Source organism: Rhinoraja longicauda, chromosome 13 (genome assembly GCF_053455715.1).
Source record: "Rhinoraja longicauda isolate Sanriku21f chromosome 13, sRhiLon1.1, whole genome shotgun sequence".
In the NCBI taxonomy this organism is placed as follows: Eukaryota; Metazoa; Chordata; class Chondrichthyes; order Rajiformes; family Arhynchobatidae; genus Rhinoraja; species Rhinoraja longicauda.
In genome coordinates, this window is record NC_135965.1 from 28,701,330 (window position 1) to 28,727,622 (window position 26,293).

The window sequence follows — 26,293 nt, forward strand, 5'->3', positions numbered from 1 at the left end:
CATTATTACTTACAGGTCCTCCCCAGTTTATGACAAGGTTCCGATCCCGACAAATGTTCAATCAAAAGTTATTTATGCCACACTGAATTATCACATCTTTGGCTCCCTGGTTCCATAAGCAAGGTCAATAGATTGTATGAATATTAGGACCTGACCCACACTATTCATTTTGTCATAAATTTATACAATAATTTATCAGTCTTCATAAGATAGAGTAGTTTATAATTGGTCTCTGTTCATTTCTCCTGACTGAGGTATCTACTATCCTTTTTCTTTTTTCCACCTTTTTGCATTACCAGACTATCCAACGTTAGCAACACATTACAGTCACTTAATATTATTATCTCATTATTTCACCCATTCAGAGAAATTCCCTTTGCTCCACTCTTAGCCCTTCTCTGCTACAGACTAACTTGTCAAGTCAAGTTTAGTGTCAGTTGCACAGATATCGTGAGATACACAGGTACAAGGAAAATATAGGTTGCAGCAGCACAGACACATAGGTTCAGACAACATATAATAACATAAGTTATACATCTGCAAAGCAGCAAAAAGAAAAAGACTGCAAAATACAAGACATCAGTGCAAAACACAAGTAATGCAAATGGTTGAACATAATGTGCTATTGCTAAGGTAAGGTTAGGGTTGCACAAGAACTTGATGGTTGGAGGAAAGTAGGTTTTCCCGAACCCAGTCACGTGTGACTTCAGGCTTCTTTACCTCCTGTCCAGCGGTAGCAGTGAAAAGAAGGCATGGCTTGGATAGTGGGAATCCTTGATGACCGATGTTGCTTTCTTGAGGCAGTGCCTCATGCAGATGATTCTTGTTTCTCTCTTTCTCAGGTCTGATGAACGGCTCGAGAACTGAAACATTGTCTATTTCTCTCTCCACAGATGCTACCTGACTGCTGAGTTTTTCCAACATTTTATTTTTTTCTCTTTATTTCAGATCTGCAGCACCTGCAGTACTTTGGATTTCAGCACATGTCAAATTTGCCTGCAAACCAAGGCAAGGACAGCCCTGAGCACTTCAGAATGCTTCTAAGCTGGCAGCAAGCTCCTACATGAACGTGCTGGGATGGTTTCATGCATAAAAACATAATGTTTGAAAAAGCCTATATCTGATGAAAGAAAAATCAAAGCAGATCTTCAAAGGCAAAGTGATGGAAGGAAGAAAGGAATTCTGCTCTCTGACAAGGAACCCTTTCTTCTTTTTCCATCTGGTTAATTGGGCCTGACAGAGATCCAAGCATCAATCTCCATGGAGCTGTGAAGTTATGGAGCACAGCCTATGGCACCGTGTGCTCGCAGAAATGGATCATGATCAAACCTCAACTTCAGATCGCTGATGGACGAGCAAAACTAAATCACTTTTTTTGAAAGAATAATGACAGATGATTCATCTCCAGGCAAATCTGTGGCATAAACCAAAGATCAAGCCAACCCGGGGGGGGAGCATTTAATGAATGATTTTGCCACTGCTGAGGTAAGCTGGAGGCACAACATTAAAATCAGGCCTGAACCAGATCAGGCCATGGCAAGTTTGAACAAACCCTCACTAATGCCGATCTGAAACTGGTGCAACTGCAGACAATCCTAGCCCATTCTAATCACTTCCTATCCCAGTCTAGCCACAGCCTACCAAAACTCATCCCAATCACAGCCTAGCCTAACCACAGCCTACTGAAACTCATCCCAATTCCATCCAATCCCAGCCCGGTCCAACCAGGGCCAGTCCAAATCCATTCCAATCGCAATCAAGTCAAGCTGGCCTGAGTGCAGCCAATCCAAACCCAGCCGAGGCACAGCCAATCTAAATGAAGTCCAACTGCAGCCAATCTGGACTCAGCCTGACCACAACAAATCTCAACCCACTCAGCCTCAGCCAATCCAAGCAGGCCCAACCACTGCCGAAGCAAACTTGATTTGACCATGACCAACCCCAAATCTGGTCTGATCAAGGACTATCCTACCCTTGTCTGACCACGTCCAATCCAAACCTGGCCTAACCATGGCCCATCCCAATTTGCACCGCTGTGATGAATCCAAACCCATGACAGCTATTCTGAATCTGCCCTGCCATCAGACCATTGGCAATATAAACTTGTCCTGGGCCTCAGTGGTTTTAGTATTTTTCCATTCTTAAATGTTGCAGTCGATATTACAATCCAAAGCAAGTTATTGATCTGTTTGAAGATGAAATGGAAAATGATGACACACGTTGGACAAATCTCCCTAATCTGAGTAAGAGAAGCCGAGTCTTGCCAATGAAGCCTGACTCCATCCAACCCAAATCTAAATCCGGTGAAACAGTCTCAATCTCAGAAGGAGAGTGAGACATGTGATACTTCATCCCATGCTGGGTATTAAGAAGTGTTTTAATAGTAATGTGTCAACAAGTTACAAGTACAGTGATGCTCTGATAATCCGCTGTCTGATGATTTGTTTAGTTTAGATCAGTTTATTGTCACCTGTACCGAGGTACAGTGAAATGTTTCTATTGCGTGCTATCCAGTCAACAGAAAGACAATACATGATTACAATCAGGCCATTCACAGTGTATAGATACATGATAAGGGGGTAACGTTTAGTGCAAGATAAAGCCAGCAGAGTCCGATCAAGGATAGTCCAAGGTTCACCACAGAGGTAGAGAGTAGCTCAGCGCTGCTCTCTGGTTGCGGTAGGACGATTCAGTTGCCTGGGAAGAAACCGTCCCTGAATCTGGAGGTGTGTGATGTGGGCACTACAACTGTTTGAAATGTTCTCACTGTCCAAAATCCCAATGGCTTGGCAACTCAGTGAAAGAATGCAGAGGAACAAATGGACAGGTGCAGCTGCCCAAACAGAAGATCTCAATCATAATCATACTTTATTAGCCTAGTATGTTTCGCAACATACGAGGAACTTCATTCCTCATCTGCTCTAAGTCTCATTGATTACCCGAGATTCCCAGGTGATATTTGCAGTACTCCCCATCCATTCACTGAAGCCCTGTATCCCACAATCATCCATCACTCACCAGCCCCTCCCCTGATTCTGGGCTCTCTTTAAAGTAGCCTAGCTCTGTTGGATGAGCTCCCTTGATCAGTTTCCCAACTTCCCATTAAACTTGGGGTTCATTTTTTTAATGTATTCTTCTGCGTTGTAATGAGTAAAGAAAAACTAAATTGAAAATGTAATGGACATTAAGAAATGCCATCTGAAGGTCCAAAAAATCTGTTAGTCTGGCACTAAAGTCCTGAGTAGGGAGACACAAGAGACTGCAGGTGCTGGAATCTTAAGCAAAACAAAGTACTGGAGGAATTCAATTCTGGTCGGGTCCCTTCTCCATTCTGAAGGAGAGTTCCAACCAGAAACATCGCCTATCCATTCCTTCCCCAGATGCTGCCTAGCCTGCTGAGTTCCTCCAGCACTTTGTGTTTTCCTCAATTGTCCTAACGGTGCTGGATGTAAGGAAGTTTACTATACTTCAACTATTTAACAATTGTATTTTCACACTACTCTGCCAGCTGATAAACGTGCCAGGTGACTCTTGGACTAAGGTAGCAGGTTAATGCCATGATTACCAGGAGGATGCTATGTTATATTGTTTACAGTGTACTATGTTTACATATTCTTTTATTCACAAAATGCTGGAGTGACTCAGCAGGTCAGGCAGCATCTCGGGAGAGAAGGAATGGGTGACGTTTCGGGTCGAGACCCTTCTTCAGACCCGAAACGTCTCGACCCGAAACGTCACCCATTCCTTCTCTCCCGAGATGCTGCCTGACCGGCTGAGTCACTCCAGCATTTTGTGAATAAATCGATTTGTACCAGCATCTGCAGTTATTTTCTCATGTTTACATATTCTGTTGTGCTGCTGCAGGTAAGAATTTCGTTGTTCTATCTGGGACATATGACAATAAAACACTCTTGACTCTTGGACATTCTCCAAAACGGGTCAGCATACATAGTCCTGCCTTTGAAAAGGTTCTGATCTTGTTAGCGGACAGATAAATATTGGCCTGGGCACTGGGGAGAGATGCATCAACATTCTTTAATATTACATCCATCTGAGAAGTAACGCTGGTTCTTGATTATCAATCTCCCATTTATTTGACTTGCATTGTTTCTCATATTTCTGAAGGACCCGGTGGGATCTTAGTTATGTGTCTGCAGATTTAACTAATCTCCTTACAGCAGAGATGATTAATATTTGATTAGGAGTCCAAACTCATGCAGAGTTTTATGAGAATTAAAACAAAAGAAACTGTCTCTAGTGGCAGAAGGTTCAGTAACCAGAGGACACAGATTTGAAGCAATTGACAAAAGACTCTCAAGTGACATGAGAAATCTATTTTTTTCCCATTGGGAGTTGTGATCTCGAATGTGCAGCTATGAATGTCTTAGGAAGCAGAATCAAAAATATTTAAAGAAATGGGTTAAATGGCTGAACAGTAAATAAGATGGCTATTTCATTGAAGGCCTTGCCTCTATCCATTCACTGCAAAGTACTGGGGCTGCTCATGAAATAGTTTGTCCGTAGAGGTAAAAACCCTGCTCGTAGCCAAGTCTTCTTTTAGGAATTGTTCAAAACATTTACTCAGTGGATTGTCAAATTGTCAAATAGTAATCAAATCTATTCACTGTATCGAGGCCAATATGACAATAATAAGCCGATACCAAAACAAAAGCACAATGTTCTAGACACTGCTTCTGCAAGATCTCTGCGCATCACAAATCCACTGCAGCAATTAAAAGCAGCACACTAATTTAGGAGACGTTCCAATTTGATCTGCTCCCTCATCATTCCCCTGGGTACGACTACAAGAACAGATATTTGATAAGCACAATGTCATTGGACTGGGGCTGGGCATAATGGCCCATGCAGGTGAAAGCCAAAGAGTGGACAAAATAAACTCTCCCCCCATCCCCTAATGGTGACACCAGGACAGGAGGGAAGTGGGTATATACAATGAGGAGCAGCTTTGCAAAGAGTTAGGACAGCAAAGGTAACCTGTGGCTAACCCTTATACAAGTCTGCACTTTTTATCCTAACTTGCATATTTATCCTAACTTTGTGGGGCCTTCCTGTTCATAAATTGATTTCTATATTCACCTGATTAACAATGATTACTGCTGGAAAGACAATATTTAGGTTGGAGGACTGAGACTAATGGAGTTCTGCAAGGATCTGCGCTGGGACCTCTGCTGTTTGAGAGATATATAAATTACTTGGATGTAAACGCAGACAGGTTGGCTAGCAAGATTGCTGATGACACCAAGATTGCCGGTGTCGCAGACTGTGAGGAAGGCTGTCAAAGTATACAGTGAGATAGAGATCAGCAACATAAGTGGGCTGGGAAATTGCAGATGGACTTTAATCCAAACAATGTGAGAAGTGTTGCACTTTTGGGGAAAATGTACAATTAACGGCATTGATGTGCAAAATGATCTTGGGGTCCAAATCAATAACCCTCTGAAAGTAGCAACTCAAGATTGGTAAGGAAGGCATATGGAATGAATGCCTTCATTGGTCAGGGCCTTGAGTTTCAAAGTTAGGAAGTCATGGTGCAGCTTTACAGGACCTTAGTTCGGCCACATTTAAAGTACTAGATGCAATTCTGGTCGAACCATTACAGGAAGGACGTGGAGATATTTGGAAAGGGTGCAGAGGAGGTTTGCCAGAATGACGCTTAGATTAGGTGATAGAGGCAGAGGATGGACAGACTTGGATTGTTTTCTCTGGAATGCCAGGGGTTGCGGGGAGACCTGATAGATGTATATAAAATTGTGAGAGGCATAGATAGGATAGACAGTCAGAACCTTTTTCCCTAGGATGGAAAAATCAAATACCAAAGGGCATAATTTTCACATGGAGGGTGGTGAGTGCCTGCATTGTGCTGCTGGGGGCAGTGGTTGTGATCGATGCAATGGTGGCATTATGTACAAGTAGATAATATTTGATCTTGGCATCATGTTGGGCACAAACATTGTAGACCGAAGGATCTGTTTCTGTGCCGTACTATATTCTGTGAATAAGGATCAGAGGTGTGAAATATGGAGGAAAAGGAAGGGTAAAGGGATATAGGTGGAAGGAGAAGGGGGGAGGGGGGGGGGGGGAGGGAGGTTTGTGGTAGAAATGGTGTGCGTCCAAGTGAGGCACAAGGAAGAAATGGGATAAGGAGGGGTGGTCTTTGTTGGTTAGTAGGTTGCCCAAAATGGGAAGACTCAATGTTCATACCATCAGATTGTAAGCTACCCAAGCAGAATACAATGGTAAGAAATGAGGGGAGTATGTGATAAAGGTATTTGTTTCAGGAAAGTAATGCAGACCCACGCATTTGACCACTGGGTTTCGATTTTACAGGAAGTCACCAGCAGAATTACAACCACGAACTACTAATCGTGGGAAGTGATATAAAAAAGCCATTTTGCCTCTGCAGATCAAATACCCGTGAGGTGTGGGAGGTGTCAATACAGCAAGTGCAAGCTCAAGCACTTAGTGTGAAAGTGGTCAGAGAGTGAAATTCCACCTCAGTCTGGGTCGCAGACAGAAGTGGGATTGGTTTACAGGCAGGAATCTCTGGCACGTGAACCTGCCAGCTACTAAATATTGATGTTTTGAAAGCTGTGAAGTAAAGCTTGCTGACGGATCACACTTATCTCATGTGATGTGTGATTTGCCTCATTCTTCATCCATTTGCTTCCACCTTACAAAACATAAACTGGGAGCTCCCGACACACACAGGAGTCAAAACCCATGGCTCCGTTCACCAATGCATTGCATTCCATCCCTCACCGAGCCACACCAATGGACAAGAGTCGCAAATTGAGATTGTCCTTTCCAACTAAAACAAGACCGGGGAGATGGTGGAACTAGGACAAAGTCATGTCCCGTTTATTGTCATGTGCATCGGTGTGGAGAGATGGACATATACTGAAAGTCTTGCCTGCAGCAGCATCACAGTTACATAGACTCGACACGCAAAACGTAAAATGTGCATAAATCACACATAGACTATCCCAAACAGTAAAAAGAAAAACACTACGCAAAACAAGACGTTAGTGCAAAAACAATGAGAAAACCCAAGGAGATGGTTCATGGTGTTCTGTTGCAGAGGTACCAACTTGTATCAGTACACCATGGATGGCTCAATTGCAATCAACTGTTGTCTTTCCGCTGACTGTGTGACACACAACAAAAGCTTTTCACTGCACCTCGGTACTTGCGACAATAAACTGAATTCAGTTGTATTGTTCAGTTCAGGAACCTGGTGGCTGTAGGAAAGTAGGTGCTCCTCAACCTGGTGATGTAGGACTTCATTCAGGCTTCTGTACCTCCTGTACCCACTGCAGCAGTGAGAAAAGGTGGCAGCGAGACTTGAATCACCCAAGAGCTCCCACCCAAAGAGAACTCATCACCACCTTCATGAAAGGTGGGCAAGACTTTTGGTGATGAATGGTTTTAATGAATGGTCTTATACTGCTCTCATTTCCCCGACATTCATACGAGCAGAATATTCATCCACCCCATTCACCAGTGTATGGAGAACAGAAGAGATTTATTCTCCAAGATGGTAATTAGTGAATATTCAGAATTCTTCACCAAAGATTGCCATGGAGGTTGCATCACTGAGTGTATGTAAAAAATAAATCGATTAATTTTTAAGATACTGCATTATGGAAAACGAGTTGAGATCCTATTGAACGGAAGTTGAGGTATCAGGCCCAAATGCTCCACTCCTGATTTTTTTTCTGATGTTCTTACAACAACAGTATCATTCATATTGCTTCACATTATGACAGAAACATATCACTATCTCTGGCTACATGAAATCAGATGCCGAGTTCAACTAAACGAAAATGTATCGTCATTGATTTAGTGGTACAGTGCAATTCAACTGTCAATGGATCAACAAAATACTGGAATCTTCCACTCTAGAGAGGAAAAGCAGATTGGCTTTTTAACATATGAACCCAGTGGCCAGCTTTCAACGCATTTTTCACTTTCATTGTGCCATATCTATAATTTTAGAACTCCTTGAATAGACAATTCTGTAAACCCTGACATCTACTATTCTATATATAACCTGTCCAATCCCTGGCTTTGACTTCAGCCTGTAATTCACTCCTGGTATTGATAAATGCCTTGCAGGAGAAAGTTAAAATCTCTTACCCTCTCAAGGGAGGATCCACAGCACTATTTGAAGCAGGGGCAGGGGAGGTATCCCTCCACTCATTTGGACAATACTAATCTCTTGCTCAGCTCCGGGGCTTCATCACTTGTCTCCTGATGGGGGCTTGTTAATGGCTATCTCATTTTCTTATTACAACTGCAGCCACACTTTATAAAGTACTTAATTGACTGTAAAGCGCTTTGAAATGTCCCGAGATCATGAAAACTGCTGCATTAATGCAACCTTCCCCACATTTAAACAACTGATTAGATTCCAGTCTGTTACTCATTTCCCGATGTTTATTATTCTGCACACACATCCTCCAAGTATGTGCTAGATACGGGCTGTTATTCATTTCTGGTTAACCATTCTTTATTAGATAAATCAGCAAAGCCTCTTGACTGCAGCTCACTCTCCCATATCCACTAGTCCATGGGTTACCTAGAACAGTGGCAGCTTTCCTGCTCTGAAATCGGAAACTTGTACACTCAAGTCCCACGTCACAACTTTGACTCATAATCATTGATGAGATTAGGGGCAAGATCAATGGGCATTTAGGGGCTCACGTTGTCGACCTCCCCATGGTGAGCCCTGTCAACTGACCTCAGTCAGGCGAACGACAACAAACAGAGACAGCAGAAGCAGAAGCAGCTTCATAACGTCTGCTGCCTCAAACGCAACAAGAAAAAGAATGGGCATTTGATAAAATCCCCCATAGTAGGCAGATCCAGAAGATTAAGATGCATGGGATTCAAGGTGACGGGATCCCACGTTACTCACCATTATCCTGGGCACATTATGAAACAACTCTCATTCAAATTGAAGCTATATTTTTAAAGCTAGAGAGATATGGATTCATAACTGGCTCATTCAGTTGGCTGAGGGGTGTGGTAGAAGGGCATGATTCCAGCTGAAGGTACATGACCAATGAAAGTCCACAGGGATCTGCACCGGAATCCATGTTATTTGTGACATATACAAGCGTCTTGGGTGTAACTGTAGATGGGTTGGTAGTAAGTTCGCAGATGACACCAAGATCGATGGAGTTGCAGACAGTGGGAAGGCTGACAAAGTATACAGCCAGATATAGGTCAACTGCGGAAATGGGCCGAGAAATGTCAGATGGAGTTTAATCCAAGCAAGTGTGAGGTGTTGCACTTTGGGAGGCCTAACGCAGGGGGAAGGTATACGGTTGATGGCAAGATCCTTAACAGTATTAATGTGCAGAGGAAATTGGAATCAAGGCCCATAGCTCCCTAAAAGTGGCAACACGAGCAGATAGTGGTAAAGAAGGTGTATGGTATTGCTTTTTTCAGTTTTCGTTAGTTTATTGCCATGTGTACTGAGGTAGAGCATTGAGTACAGCATTGAGAAAGTCATGATATCTATCTACTAAAACTCTCTGTCCGTGTGTATGTGTGTATGTATGTAAGTGTGCAGCATAACTTTTGTGGTTTGCACAGCCAAAACGGTACACTTTTTGACCCACGTTACTAGTGCCACCATTTTTGGCCCACATTACTCACCATTATCCTGGGCATATTATGTAACAACTCTCATTCAAAGAAGCTATATTTTTAAAGCTAGAGAGATTTTAAAGTTAAAAAATTTCTTTTCTTGAAGGTCTTCAGCGTGTGATGTCACAATGGGACCTGTGCACCTGTGAGAGATGAGCTCGCGCTCCCCCCCCCCCCCCCACCCCCCGCAGGTATTCAGCGTGTGACGTCTTCATCAGATCAGCTCGCTCTCGCCCCCCCGGACCTTTAACTAATGCGCTCCCTCCCCCGGACCTTTAACTAATGTGCTCCCCCCCCCCCCCCCCCCCCCCCCGCCCGTCCCGGCATGCCTCGCGCCTAACAATCCTCAGATCGGGCAGCGCTGACCGCCGGGAAGTGTAGTCTCTGACCGCCGAGGTGGGGGGGCACCCCCCTGACTGACGGGAGTACCATGCTTCATCAGTCCTCTCCCTTTTCCTCTCCCCCCTCGCACGGAGGAGCTTTAAGCGGCGTTGCCCGGCCCGCGGTGGGGGGGGAGGGGCAAGTGGGGGTGGTGGCAGGGGAGGGGCAAGTGGGGGTGGGTAGGGGGGATGGAGTGGGTCAGTGGGGGGAGGAGGGGGATAAGGGGGATTGAGTGGGGGGTTGAGGGTGCTAAAATACAAGAGAGGCTTTGGGTCTAGGCCTCACTCAATCACACCCTCTCCCCTTCCCAGTCCCCCCTCTACAAGGAATGGGCCCAACGGGTCCACTTGGTCTAGTAGCTCTATAACACTTTGGTTAGGCTGCATTTGAAGTATTGTGTGTAGTTCTGTTGCTCCATTGCAGGAAGGTATGGAGGCTTTGGGGAGAGTGAACCATTTACCAGAATGTAGTCTGGATTAGGCGGTTATCTACAAGGAGCGGATGGACACGCTTGGATTGTTTTTTCTGGAATGCTGGAGGCTGAGAAGGGGCTTGATAGAAGTATATCAAATTATGAGATGCAAAGATAGGCCAGACAGTCAGAACCTTTATCCTAGGATGGAAATGTTAAAGACTAAAGGGTAATAACTTTTAAGGTGAGAGGGGCAAAGTTTACAGGTGATGTGTAAGACAGATTTTTGTTTCTACAGAGCTGCCAGGGGTTGGGGCAGATAAGATAATGGATTTTAAGAGGGTATTAGATAGGCACATGGATACGCAGGGAATGGAGGGCTTTGGATCATGTGCAGACAGATGAGATTAAAGTATATAATATTAATATAGCGGAGTCAGGGGGTATGGGGAGAAGGCAGGAACGGGGTACTGATTGAGAATGATCAGCCATGATCACATTGAATGGTGGTGCTGGCTCAAAGGGCCGAATGGCATACTCCTGCACCTATTGTCTAAATTATCTTGGCATCATGTTCGGCACAGACATTGTGGGCTGAAGGACCCGTTCCTGTGCTGTACTAGTCTTTGCTCTATGTTCTAAAAGTGTGCAACATGGTCAGAGGTGCTGTCTTTGAGATAGTCCTTTGAACCAAAGCCTTGGCTATACGATTGATAAAAGACAAAAGCAAGTATTTTTTTTACAAGCAGCGGTGCTGGTTGCATGTGCCCCAGATCTTAACCGACACCACAAAACTGGCTAACTTGTTCATTATCTTCAGTCTTATTAATGGAAATTAAATGGGTCCAAATTGGCTCTTTTTATTGACTGCGATCACATTTCAAAAATAATGACTCCGCCTTGGTCCATTACTACGAACACAAGTTTCTTTATTAATTATCCAAACCTCTCAATTAGAATCCAACCTGTAACTCTAGGTTTTTACACCTCGAAAAACCATGGCTATTCATTATATTTTTTTACCACTGTTTTTAAGTAAATTATTGGCATAAATTCACCCAAATAATGATTCACTTCACCCTTTTCAGTGGCTAAGGATTCCAACAGGGAATTTAATTTCTAGATCATCAAATTAACATTGCAAAAGAATCACAGGAGTTAAAATTAGGAAAACATGCCGCATTAACAGGCCCTTCATTCAAGAGACCTTCATTCTCACTACTTGAAGCTCATCTGATTGAAGGCAAGTAATCAAACTCTGAGGAACAGAAGGTGAAAAGCAACCATTTGCAAACCCAGCACCTGGACATCACAAGCTTTACTGCCCCTCACATGCATTCCTTGCAATCACCACAAACCTTTATTGTCACTCCAGCTCAACCCAATTCGAACCCAACACCTCTTCCCTCTTGCATGTCCAGAATCCAGTATCCACCCACTCCACTCGCACCCATCCCGCCACCCTCCCACCTTGCTCGCTCGCTGCACATGAACGTTGCAACTCACTGTCGAAGCTGTCATGTTGTCCCTTGAGCATAGCCTGCACTGTCCGGCTGGCATTTCTCATCAGTCCCTCGAAATCGCTGCGACTCTTCTTGGCCAGGTTCTCCTCCATTTCGCTGGTGCAGCAGGTATAACCCTGAGGGCAGATGCGCAGGTGTTCTCCTGATAAAAATGAACAAACAGACAAATTAACACCAGGGTTTGGTGGTGGGGAAAACAGAACGCTCTTCCAGATTTCCCAAAATGGTCCGCTGCATATTTCGTTCAGCAGAAACGTTTAAGGGTTTTCCAAATATGAGGGGCTTTGATAAGAGGAGGAAGTAGGCACACTCTATAACTTTGTCAGCACCCTTTACGTGGCAACTCTTTGTAATCCTAGGTATGCAAAATAAAGCATCTCTAATGTGACAATAAAAGTAACTAATCTAATCGAACATTCCAACAGGCAGAAGTGTCAGTGAAAAACAATACATTTAAGGTAATTGGTTAAAAAAAAAATCTGGTCTAATGTGACTGAGTGCTGCTACCCTGCAGTAAATAACTATGATCTGCCTACACTTGTAGGTTCTTATAAAATATCTAACTGCACTCTTTGGAAGAGGAACAGGAGAATTCTTCCACTTAATATTTATCCATCAACCATCCTCAATCAAGGGCTTAATTCCAGATCCCAGCTCCAGCTCACACACACTGTCTACACGCCAGGTCTGGTCCACACACCACACACTCACCCAGTCACTCACCAACTATTGACACTGCACTACATGCCCACACCAGCCATCAAATGTAAACCACTTGATAGCAAACAGGATTCATTGAACACGACAGGAGAGGCCTTTGTAAGAATGCAGGATGTTTATCACAACTCCCACATGATTAAGTAGTGACTTCATGAGTAAATGGATCCACAGATAGTGAGTCAGCATGCAACGAGAACTTGGCACCAAACTGAATAGCCTCAGAATTTCTGTGCATCTATTAGTGTGAACCAGAATGGTACAACTGCTTTGGTCATTGGTACACCAGTAAATTTGTATAGACAGGAACACTGGGTGTGATTGATGAACACGGGGAGAAACATTGCCTCACATGGTCCTCCTTCCCTCAGCTCAAGGTCTGGATGTACCTCCCATGAGTAGAAACCAGTGCTTTGTTGTGAGTAGAGAGGAAATGGGGGGAAGGCTAGTAGGAAATTATTGTGGATGGAGATGAGAAGGTGGGGCAAAGGAGATGACTGTATTATTGAAAGGGGAGGGAATTGTGTCAAGGGTCGGTGTTGCAGTAGGGATTGGAGATGGGGAAGTTTTTAGTGCAGGTATGGGGACGAGAACCCAAGGATGGATATATGTACGCATGATTTAAATTGCATTTGAGCTCCGCAGTTTGAAGACCACATTGTCCCAAGAGTGTTTAATGTGGGTGCCGCAGGACAAGATGGTGCACTTTCTTTACAATTATCTAAATGGAGGTACTCCATAACTAACACCTTCGACCAGAGATCATCCCATTGAACATGTTCTTCCAGGAAACGATCTCAGGAAACGAAACTGACATGAAAATTACACGGGGAGTGCAAGGACCATATGATATGCATTTGTGAATTTTCCAACTTAAATGAATCAACTGGTAAATGTGATTATTGTGCTTCACTTCAAATATAAATCATTTTATTCACATAATACTGAATAGAAATACATTCAATTGAACTTCAGGCATATAATGCAGTCGGCAATATAACTTGCATCAATTATTTTGCACCTTATTCCCCAGGTGTATCCAAGGTTGTGGTGACCTGCCACCTCCAGCACTAAGCAAGTCCCACTTCTCTGCCCCAATACATTGTCTATGCCCCCTGACTTCAGGAAAGTGACCCCTGCCAATTTTAACTCTCCATTTCTTATACCTCCAACCAGATGACAATGTTGCCTGCTGAGTTACTCCAGCATTTTGTGAATAAATACCTTTGACAATGTTGTTTGGTATTTGTTCTGCCCTGTCAACCAAGCTTGTCTGAAACTGGCTTCCGCCAACAGGTGACTAAAGTGGGAGATGTTACCTGACCTGAATGGAAATAAACATTCCATGAATGCTTGGAATGAATGAATGGGAAGAAGATTCAAGTCAAGTCGAGTTTATTTCCTAATCCACAAGTACTGTGATATTCAGCTTGGTGATTTCAAAAAGGCCTCAGACTTTGGTGGTTAAGGGAATGGGTAGTGTAGGTTGAGCTGGGAGCGGAGGTGGGGATTGATGGTGTGGAGGTATTTCTGTTTCTGTTTTCTACTGTACAACTGCCAAAAGCTGGGCTATCTCATGCAGGTTTGAGTGTAAGGATGGAGGAGGTTGTCCAAGGATTTAAGGAAATATTTGTTTAATTTGCATTTTGGATCTGTAGTTTAATAATCAACATGGACATAACCTGCATGTTGCCTTGTGAGTTTGCTTTCTTACTCTGTGCCATTTATATTCTCAAGAAATGCACATAAAAATGATCAGGAAGACCAATTACACTCAGGTACCTTGCCCAAGGGCTGAAATGTCTCAGTAGACTGCTTGACTGCAAACGGCATTACAAACAGAGCCACAGGGTCTGAAGAAGGACTGCAACCTGAAACATCACCTGTCCATGTTCTCCAGCAAAGCTACCTGACCCGTTGAGTTACTTAGCACTTTGTGCCTTTCCCAATAGAGATTAGTTGAACTTGCCAATGAGGGACTGCGAAAAAGGGAGGACTCATTTCTTAGAAAAGCTAATGAACAAGTGTAGTGTATTGGTCACTTTACAACACCAAGAGTCAATTGACATCTTTCTACACCCTTACGAATACTGCTTTTGACACAGTACTGAGTCCAGTTTTGGGTGCCGCAGTTTCTGAAAGATAAGATTTCATCAGTGAGTGTGGAAGAGATTTACTAAATCTACTGATTGCAGGAATAAAGGATTGTCAGTAAGTGTGTAGAGATGTGGTGTGTTCTCCTTGGAACAGCGGCGTTTGGAGATTTGATATAGGTATGTAAAATCATGAAGGATAAAGACAGTGAATTAGGCAGCAGTTTGTATTGGAGGAATCAAGAACGAAGAGAAAAATGAATGAAGGTGACTGGCAAAATAAAACAAAAATAATGTGAGGTGTTTTTACACATCAGGGTGTGGAATGTACTGCCAGGGCAGCAGTGGAGGCAGGATCAATTGTCGCATTCAAAAGACAGCTGGATAAGTTTTGGAAAAGGATGAAATAACAGGGCTGTTGGAACAGCAGCGGAGTCCAAATCCATAAAGCCGGTGCAGGCGTATGAATAGGCTCATTCTATTCTAGAAAAGACAATATACGACTTTAGAGAGACTTTAAGAAAACAGCTCGGAAGAAACTTTAGGGATACAGCTAACTCAGCCTCGAGCACACTCGTTACCCTGGAATTGGAGCTGGGGTCTCCAAGGTGCTTGCGAGCTGTACCCCCAGAGCTGGGTAGATGATCTGCAATGTGTACTTTTGCATCCGAGTAGGTAGTAGAGGCATGAGCGCATACTCTAAGCTATTAATCTAGTGTAGTTAGGGACTGGCACTGTTTCAAAGTGCTGAGTATATTAACTCCTATCGGTATAGAGATGGTCTACTCATTGTTTGTGGGAGCTTGCTGGAAAAGTACATATTGCCATGTTTGGAATCATCACTTTAATTCACGGAGTCATTCTGTATAGAAACAGGCTCTTCAGCTCACCGAATCCACACTGGCCACCCATTCCTACTAACCACACTTTGTTCTCCCATTTTCCCCTCAATTCCCTCCGGAGACAATTTGCAGAAGCCAATTAACTTGCCAAACCTCACGTCTTTGGGATGAAGGAGGAAACAGGAGCACCCAGGGTACATCCACCCGGTCACAGGAAGAATGCGAAAACCCCACTCCCGACAGCACCGGTCTGGATCGAACCTGGATCACTGGAGCTTTGAGGCTTGGCTCCACTGTGCACTCCCCGTGCGTCTATAGAGGTGTTGAGAAGTGCCCAGCATTTCCCAACAACAAAGGTTACCAAAAGTGGCTGTCAGGTGCTTTGGGATGTAATAAGGTGATGAAAGATGTCCTGCAAACATAAAGCTTCTCTTTTATCTTTTGAAATGGAGAATAAAGTCTTTTCTACAGCTGGTGCAAATGTTTGCGAATTGTCGAATGGTCGAAAATAAAGAAAAGGCAACGGAGTAGGAGGACACTGGTATGTTTATTTTTGGACAACAATAACTGGGTTTGTTTTCTGCCCTGCCTTTCTCAGACAGATTACACATACTTTGCACAAGGCACATCTGCGAGAACTTGATATAATGCAGATGTTGGCCACGAGTCCCAGTTGCTGTTGTGACATGCTTGCCACTTCACCTTTTGTCCTGTACATCAGCCACAGCTCATGATGGGAGTGGGGCTATACTGTATGGTGCTCCAGTCTTTGCAAGAGGTCAGTGTTTCCCTTTGGCACAAGTTAAAAGACATGAAAGGCAAGTGCGTCAAGTAATAGGAGGTGAAATCACATAGGTGAGCGTGTTATCTAAAGAGGGGAGTGACATTTCCAGCAACTATTTTTAAAAGAGCTGGCAAGAGTTGTTATTACTACAACCAGTCCTTTATTTCCACTTTGCTGTTGATTTATTTTTGTTAAATGATAGCTTTTAATGTTAAATTTCGCTGACAGATCCAGTTGAATGTCTGCTGTGACTCAGCGAACTTGGCAAATGAAGAAGGGAGTGTAACTAGCCTTGATAAAGCTTCCCATTACCCTGGTGCTGAGTGATGGGCTTATTGCAAGTCACATTCATTAGACAGGACAGTTAACGGTAGCATGTGATCCCTCTAATGTACAGTAACATCCTGATAATCTGGCACGCCCGGCACTTTGATCAACACATCATCTGGACGATTGGATGTTATTTCTATTAATACCGCAACATACTTCTACTTTCTTTTTTTTTCCAAAAGATGTTGCAGTTTTAATACATTTCCCAGTGAATCATGTTAGATGAAAAGGAGCATGTGAACCAGGGACTGAATGAGTGGGAAGGTAGGTAGGAACTGGGGCCCCAGTGAGTGGGAATGGAAGGTGGAAATAGGAAATTCCGTGAGTGGAAAGGAACAAAAAAATGGGAAGGATAAGAGTCAAGAAGTCTGGGTGCAGCTTTTTGGGACTTTGGTAAGGCCTCATTTGGAGTATTGTCTACAGATGTGGTTGCCCCATGATAGAAAGGATGTGGAGGCTTTGGTGGGTGCAGTGGAGGTTTATCAGAATGCTGCCTGAATTAGAGGGCATTAACTACAAGGCATTAACTATCAGTCTGAAGAAGGGTCTCGACCCGAAACGTCACCCATTCCTTCTCTCCTGAGATGCTGCCTGACCTGCTGAGTTACTCCAGCATTTTGTGAATAAATACCTTCGATTTGTACCAGCATCTGCAGTTATTGTCTTAAACTACAAGGAGAGGTTAGACAAAGTTGGAATGTTTTCTCTGGAGTGTTAGAGGCTGAGGGGAGACTGATGCAAGTATATACAATTACCAGATAGGGTAGACAGTCAGAACCATTTTCCCAGGATGGAGATGTCAGACTTAAAGGTGAAGCTTTAAGGTGAAAGGGACAATGGTTGAAAGAGATGTACGGGGGAAATGCCAAGGACTAGAGGGTGAGGCTTTACGGTGAAAGGGGCAGGGTTTAAAGATGTGTGGGGCAAGATTTGTTTTTACACAGAGGGTGGCGGATGCCTGAAACGTGCTGCCAGGAGTGGTGGTGGAGGCAGATACCGTAGTGGCATTTAAGAGGTTTTTTAGATAGCCATATGGTAATGCTTGGAATAGATCATGAGCAAGCAAATGAGATTAGTTAATCTTGGCATCATGTTCACCAAAGACATTGTGGGCTGAATGGCCTGTTCCTGTGCTGTGCTGTTGTATGTTCTAAGTTCAGCAAGCATTATCTACTAGGCCAGCTGCCGAATCATCGGCATCTCTGAATCATCAGAGGGCTACTGATGGTTTATTGTCTGAACGTTAAAAACAAATGAACAAAGAGTATGCACTCTTTCAACACCTTTCAGAACCTCAGAACATTACCAACCCCGGTGCATCACAACTAAAAGTATTTTAGATGTTGTCAGACATTCAGTGTTCACAAGCAGTCAACGAACACACAGATACACCCCACAAGCTGCAATGTAACATTGACCAGACAATATGTTCGTTCAGCCATTTTGTTTGATGGGTAAGCTGCCAATCACTGCTCTTCTTTGAATCTCATATACATCTGCTCTCTCATGGGAATGTAAAAATAAAATCCCATATCACTATTTGGAAAAGGAAAAGAGAAGATCTCCCTGGCATTGCTTGATAATATTTATCTCCCAATCGTCATTACTGAAAAAGATTACTCAGTCAGTATCACATTGCCAACCTCTACACATGCTCTGTAGAAATCACACTATCAGGTTGCATCACAGCTTGGTTTGGGAACAGCTCTGCCCAAGACTGCAATAAATTGCAGAAAGTTGTGGCTGTGGCCCAGTTTATCGCACAAACCAGACTCCCCACCATGGACTCCATCACCACTTCACGCTGACTCGGGAAAGCAGACAACATAATCAAGGACCTATTTTTAACCCCGATCGTCCCTTTTCTCTCCTCTCCCGCTTGGCAGAAGATTCAAAGCTTGAAAGCATGTAACACCAGACTCAGGGACACCTACACCCAATCTGTTATTAGACTTGGCCAAGAAGCTGTTTACAGAGGTGCAGGATGAGGCAAGACAAAGGCCGAATCGAAGAAGTGGCAAGTTTGACCAAATTTAAATGTTCCCACAATTTTGTTCATGTCAACATGGAACTCACGGTAAAGGAGCCATTAGGAGGTAGTGACCATAATAGGATACGTTTTAATCTACCATTTGAGAGGGAGAATGGAAAATCGTAAGTGTCAGTATTACAGTTGAGCAAAGGGGGACTACAGAGGCATGAGGGAGGAGCTGGCCAAAGTTGACTGGAAAGAGACCCTAGCAGGGAAGACGGTGGAACAACAATGGCAGGTATTTCTGGGAATAATACAGAAAGTGCAGGATCTGTTCATTCCATAGAGGAAGAAAGATTCTAAGGGGAACAAGGGGCGACCATGGCTGACAAGGGAAGTCAAGGACAGTATAAATATAAAAGAGAATAAGTATAACATAGCAAAGATGAGCAGGAAACCAGAGAATTGGGAAACTTTTTTAAAGAGCAACAGAAGATAACTAAAAAGGCAATAAGGGGAGAAAAGATGAAGTACGAAGGTAAGCTAGCCAAGAATATAAAGGAGGATAGTAAAAGCTTCTTTAGATATGTGAAGAGGAAAAAAATAGTTCAGACAAATGTGGGTCCCTTGAAGACAGAAGCAGGTGAATTTATTATGGGGAACAAGGAAATGGCAGATGAGTTGAACAGGTACTTTGGATCTGTCTTCACTAAGGAAGACACAAACAATCACCCAGATGTACTAGTGGACAGAGGTCCTAGGGTGATGGAGGAACTGAAGGAAATTCACATTAGGTAAGGAAATGGTGTTGGGTAGATTGATGGGACTGAAGGCTGATAAATCCCTAGGGCCTGGTGGTCTGCATCCCAGGGTACTTAAGGAAACGGCTCTAGAAATCATGGACGCATTGGTGATCATTTTCCAATGATCTATAGATTCAGGATCAATTCCTATGGATTGGAGGGTAGCTAATGTTATCCCACTTTTTAAGAAAGGAGGGAGAGAGAAAACAAGGAATTATAAACCAGTTAACCTGACATCAATGGCTGGGAAGATGCTGGAGTCAATTATAAAAGATGAAATAGCAGCACATTTGGACAGCAGTAACAGGATCGGTCCAAGTCAGCATGGATTTACGAAGGGGAAATCAAGCTTGACTAATCTTCGGTAATTTTTTGAGGATGTAACGAGGACAATGGACAAGGGAGAGCCAGTGGATGTAATGTACCTGGGCTTTCAGAACGCCTTTCATAAGGTCCAACATAGGAGATTAGTGGGCAAAATTAGAGCACATGGTATTGGGGGTAGGCTACTGATATGGATAGAAAATTGGTTGGCAGACAGGAAACAAAGAGTAGGGATTAGCGGGTTCCTTTCAGAATGGAAGGCAGTGGCTAGTGGGGTACCGCGAGGCACGGTGCTGGGACCGCAGCTATTTACAATATACATTAATGACTTGGATGAAGGGATTAAAAGTGACATTAGCAAATTTACAGATGAAACAAAGCTGGGTGGCAGTGTGAACTGTGAGGAGGATGCTATGAGGATGCAGGGTGACTTGGACAGGTTGTGTGAGTGGGCAGATGCTTGGCAGATGCAGTTTAATGTGGATAAATGTGAGGTTGTCCACTTTGGTGGCAAGAACAGGAAGGCAGATTATTATCTGAATGGTGTCAAGTTAGGAAAAGGGGAAGTACAACGAGATCTGGGTGTCCTTATTTATCAGTCACTGAAAGGAAGCATGCAGGTACAGCAGGCAGTGAAGAAAGCTAATGGCATGTTTCCCTTCATAACAAGAGGAGTTGAGTATTGGAGCAAAGAGGTCCTTCTGCAGTTGTACTGGGCCCTAGTTTAGACCACATCTGGAGTACTGTGTGCAGTTTTGGTCTCCAAATTTGCGAAGGATATTCTTGCTATTGAGGGAGTGCAGCGTAAGTTCACGAGGTTAATTCCCGGGATGGCGGGACTGTCGTATGTTGAAAGAATGGAGCGACTAGGCTTATATACACTGGAATTTAGAAGGATGAGAGGGGATCTTATTGAAACATATAAGATTATTAAGGGATTCGACAAGCTACAGGCAGGAAACATGTTCCCAATGTTGGGGGAGTCCAGAATCAGAGGCCACAGTTTAAGAATAAGGGGTGGGCCATTTCGAACAGAGATGAGGAAAAACGTTTCCACTCAAGAGTTGTGAATCTGTGGAATTCTCTGCCTCAGAAGGCAGTGGAGGCCGAATCTCTGGATGCTTTCAAGAGAGTTAGATAGAGCTCTTAAAGATAGCGGACGGAGTCAAGGGATATGGGGAGAAGGCAGGAACGGGGTACAGATTGTGGATGGTTAGCCATGATCACAATGAATGTCAGCACTGGCTTGGAGGGCCGAATGGCCTACTCCTGCACCCATTGTCCATCAGTGTTAGTAATGCTTCTCGTTCCTGCATGATTAATTGAACAATGTCTGAGAAAGACAACTTAGTTCTCATTGCCTAACTCCAGTGGCGAGGTAAGATGACTGCCCTTTCCATCAAGGAAGCATTTCTGATTAGTCAGACTCAGATTAGTTTATTGTCATTCACCAGGGTGCTGGGGTCAAGGAAAGAGCATCACGTCGTGGCCCTGTTTCCACCAATCTTTCCACCACCGCGCACAAGAAGCACAAGACGCCATTGGATGCAGATGCCGAGAAGTGTGTTCAGCCCTGGCTCAACAATTTCTGATCTTGTGATGTGGACTCGATAAGAAGACCAGGGTGCTATAAAATTCCTTGAAGCTCATAGGCAAAGAGTATACATGAAATCATGGATACAAAAACATTATGAAGATAGACTCGAAATGCTGTAGTAACTCAGCGGGACAGGCAGCATCTCTGGATTGAAGGAACGGGTGACGTTTCCAGTCGAGACCCTTCTTCACACTTCCTTCTTTCCGGAGATGGTGCCTGTCCCGCTGAATTCCTCTGGCATGTTGTGTTTATCTTTGGTTTAAATCAGCAGTTCCTTCATAAACAAGACATTAAGAACCCCTGGTAAAAATGGATCAGTGACCATTATTAGAAAGTTTGAGTGGTTGGAGTCAAACATCACAAAAGGGTTATAGTTGTTGGAGGTCAATCAGTACTGCCTTGTGACATCAGTGCAGGAGTCTCTTAGACTAGTATCATTGACCCAGCCATCTTTAGCTGCTTCATCAAAAACCTTTCTTTCATCATAAAGTGAGGCATACAGACAATGGTTGAAAATGAAGTAGTCTCTCCCCTCTTCGATGCACCTCCCAAACTTGAGCGGTCTCCAATCAAGAAGGATAAGGGCAGCAGACAGAGGAACACCACCCCCTACAGGTTCCCATCCAAATTGTGCACTACCCTTATTTGGTACTATATCCCATTCCTTGATACAAATCCTGGAAGTCCCTACCCAAAAACATTGTGGGAGTATCTTTGCCAGGAGGGAACGGTGGTCCACAAAGATAGATCACCACCACCTTCTCAATGTCAATTAGGCAAGGACAACAAAAAAATGGTTCCATCAAGACGTAATCGAAAAGAAATCAAGTGTTTCGATTTGGTCATATCTTGATGTCAAAGAAGTTTAAAAATAAACACGTCTTCTTTTCTTGTGTACTTTTCACCTTGTTCTGGCATCCAACTGCATTTACTGATGCCTTGGTTTCTACCATCAGTCTACACAGTAAATAAATCTCATACTTGTCACTCTCACTGAAAAGAAACACTAACATTTCTTTAAAATCTACTTGATGCCAGTTTAAATCTATATCATGGCCTCCTTACCATGAAATAATGATGTTATCTATATACCACTTAACGTTGTGTACACCTCAATGAAGTCTCCATTTCAGCTTTATTCTCGTTTACATCCATTGATCTTCCTTCTTCTTGTTTTGTTTTCAGCCCAGTTCAGGACAAGGCAGAGAGAGGAAGATCAAAGATGTTCATTTAGTTAAAGAGTGAACACAAGGAAGAGCTAGGATGAATGTAACCTGGATAATGTGGCGGCGCCTAACGGCAGCGGCTGACTAGCAGTCTGTCCGTCTTTTTTTTGTTGAGTGTCGGTGTTGGGATGATTTTTATATATATTTGTTTGGTTGTGTATGTGTGGGAGGGGGTGGTGGTGTGTGGGGGGTGGGTGTGGGTGGGTGGGTGTGGGGAACTTTTCTCTTCCTCATGGCGCGGGGTGCGGCTCGGCTTGGAAGGAAGATGGGTTAGATGCCCTGGAATGCACCATCCATTTTCAATCCCTCTGGCTCTTCAGCCCACTCCCACATTCATTACTTATCAGAATCCACCCTCTGCAGCTTTCTATTTTCTCCTCTTATTACCTCCAACCTTGGTTAATCTCTCCATCCTTCTCTCTCCCACCCAACTCATCTGTCAAATAACCCAATCTTCACCTGGATCTTCACCTGCCACTTGCTAGCTCTTGTCCACTCCTTCCCCTCGCCTCTTTCCACGAGCTATTCCCCCTTCTCTTCCATTAATCTGAAGAAAGGTAATCATTCAAAACATTGTCTGTTTCCCTTCACGGATGCTGCCTGACCTGCTGAGATCCTCCCACTGTTTTTTTTTTTTTTAAACTAGAAGATTGCTAATACTATTCCTTTATTTTAAAAAGGGCAGGGATAAGCCAAGGAACCACTGGCTGGTGAAACTTGTCAGTGGCAAGGAAGTTACGATAAAATCCTAAGGAAGAGGGTTTAATGTGCATTTGGAAAGGCAGGATCTAATCAGAGATAGTCAGCATAGCTTTGAGCAGGGAAATCCTGTCTTGCTAATTTGATTGAGTTTTTTTTAAGGAGGCGACACAGGAGATTGAAGAGCACCAGATGGTAGACATTATCGACATGTAACATAGACACAAAATGCTGGAGTAACTCAGTGGGACAAGCAGCATCTCTGGATAGAAGGAATGGGTGATGTTTCAGGTCGAGGCCGTTCTTCAAACTATATGTACTTCAGTGAGGCTTTTGACAAGGTCCCAACAGCAGGCTGGTCCAGAAGGTTACTGGAACTTGTTTTATCATTGTCACGAGTACCGAGGTACAGTGAAAAGCTTTCAGTTGTGTGCTATTGAATCAGAGTAGATGACACCATTGATGAATAAAAATCAAGCCATGCACAAGCACAACAAGTAAAGCGAAGAGAAAAATACCAGAGTACAGTTTTTCAGCATTGTAGTGCAAGAGTTCCAGGAAACAAAAGTTAAATATTCAATGAGGAAGGTTGGGAGATCGGGGCTATACCCTAGCTTACACAAGGACCATTCCGAATGAACAGGAGAAAAGGCTATTCCAGAGTCTGGTGGGACGTGTTTTCAAGCTTTTGTGTCTTGTGCTTTTGGGAACTCGCTGCCAGAGGATGTGGCAGAATCAAGCACAATCACTACATTTAAGTGACATTCAGACACAAATGCGAAGGCATAGAAGGATTTGGACCTAATGCGGGCAAATTGGATTAATGCAGATCGCAAAACAGTCAGCATTGACATGGCTGGCAAACGAGCCCATTTCTGTTTTGTATGATTCCATGACACTCTTGCAATTTGAGAGAGCGAATGTTCGTGTTTGGAGCAACAAACAAGCTGCTCGAGAAACTCAATGAACCAAGCAGCATTTTGAGGGGAATGGACAATCAACGTTTGGTTCAGGATGAAGGGGTTGGTAGTATAATAGTTATTGCTAGATGCTTATCCAGAGGTGCATCTTCTCAACTCCCAATGGCACCAGGTGAATGAAATGGCATCTGCACCCCACAAGCAAGTAAATGATTGGAGTGAAAAATGTGTGAGATCAGATGCTGGAGACCATTGGAGACCTTGCTGAATTCCTAGAAGAAGGGTCTTGACCTGAAACCCATTCCTCCTATCCAGAGATGCTGCCTGTCCCACTGAGTTACTGCAGCATTTTGTGTCTATCCTAGGGTAGAAAATCCAAGGGGCATGGTTCAAATTTTGGCGCTATGCAATTGGAAAATTAGCGTGGAGGTTGATGCATTGTGGTCAGAGGATGAAAGAGAATGGTGCTTTTTATTTGTAGACAAAAAGGCGTCAGCAGTTCACACAGTGCTATTGGCTGCTGTACATCAATTTAGTTTTTTAACGATTTAGAGATGTCGTCACCATAAAAGGACCGTAAGAGAAACTAACCTGATAAGAGTCCCGTTCCAACAATATGCTGGGAAGACCAAGCTCTCAGAGTGCCCGACCATGGTCACGACTGCGATAGCATAACCTAACTCCCTCTACAATCCTCCAAATGAAGTATTCTGATGAGAGTTATGCCGTCTCCTGCAATCCTGATGCCAGGGTTTAAGAGAGACTCTTGGATGGAAGTGCCGAGTCAATTTTTTTGAAAATGAACCTAAACAAACTGGAAACAATCATTATTGGAGAGAAGGAATGGTTGACATTTTGGGTCGAGACCCTTCTTCAGACTGATGTCTTGACCCAAAATGTAACCCGTTCCTTCCCTCCAGCGATGATGCCTGTCCCGCTGAGTTACTCCAGCATTTTGTGTCTATCTTCGGTGTAAACCAGCATCTGCAGTTTCTTCCTAAACAATCGTAATTACTTTTCCCATGAGAAAGTAAGACATTCCTCAATTTGTACAACACTGAAGAACCGGACGGACAATTCACATAACATTAAAATCAAATGTTATGATTGAATTTCCACGATGTCAAGTGTCCTCTGGGATTTGGATATATGAATGGGACAGGTTTGGAGGGATATGGACCAAACGCAGGCAGGTGGGATTAGTGTAGATGGAACATGTTGTGTGGGCAAGTTGGGACGAAGGGCCTGTTTCCACACTGTATCACTCTATGATTCTATTTATACCATAACATCACTGAGTTGAGGACAATTCCCGAATGATAAGTGTGGCGATGGGTCATTGGGTAAGAAACTGCTTAAGTTGCACATCGCCACAAATGTCCTGGGTTTGGTCAATAACCATGCCCGTGGTCATTCTGGGTAGCCCATGTTCCAGTTTCATTTGCTCGAAAGGCAAAAATAACAATAACTTGGGAGTTGGGAATACAGTGCAAATTCATGTCTGCGCATTGCCCCGCCGCTAAGATTAAACAAATTCAATTCCTGTTGATGGGTTAATTGTCATAATAAATTGCCCCTAATGTGCAGGTGATTGTTAAATCTGGGGGGAGTTATTGGGAATGTGGAGAGAATAAAATGGGATTATTGTAACATAAGTAAAATGGGTGCTTATTGGTCAGTCTACACTCGGTAAGCTGAAGGGCATGTTTCGTGTTGCATGACTATGAAAATCAAGGGAAATTGTACACAAAAATGCTCTAAAAGGGTTTGCCTTGCATTCACACACTAGTCCCCATACACAGAGCGGAAATGCTCCTGCCACCCCAGGGCTGCAAGGCTGACTGGTGCTGGAAGTGAGTGGATCAAACTGTTTAACTTCTTTCTGCTCATTTAATCCACTCCCTGCCTTTGCTCTCTTGATGAACCGCATCACAGTTTGTCTCAAACAGGCATCCCATGCGTATTTTGTTGCTGGTCATGGGAAACAGTTGCTGC

At 43.6% G+C, this 26,293-nt stretch overlaps 1 protein-coding gene across 1 annotated transcript in view; it reads right to left on the reverse strand.

The window, feature by feature from the left end:
- The window catches only part of LOC144599596 (glypican-1-like), a 137,546-nt gene that overhangs the window by 77,308 nt on the left and 33,945 nt on the right, over positions 1–26,293 (reverse strand). Inside the window, exon 2 of the mRNA XM_078410664.1 lies at positions 11,975–12,133. Coding sequence (XP_078266790.1) covers positions 11,975–12,133 — 159 coding nt within the window. The remainder of the gene's footprint in view (positions 1–11,974; positions 12,134–26,293) is intronic.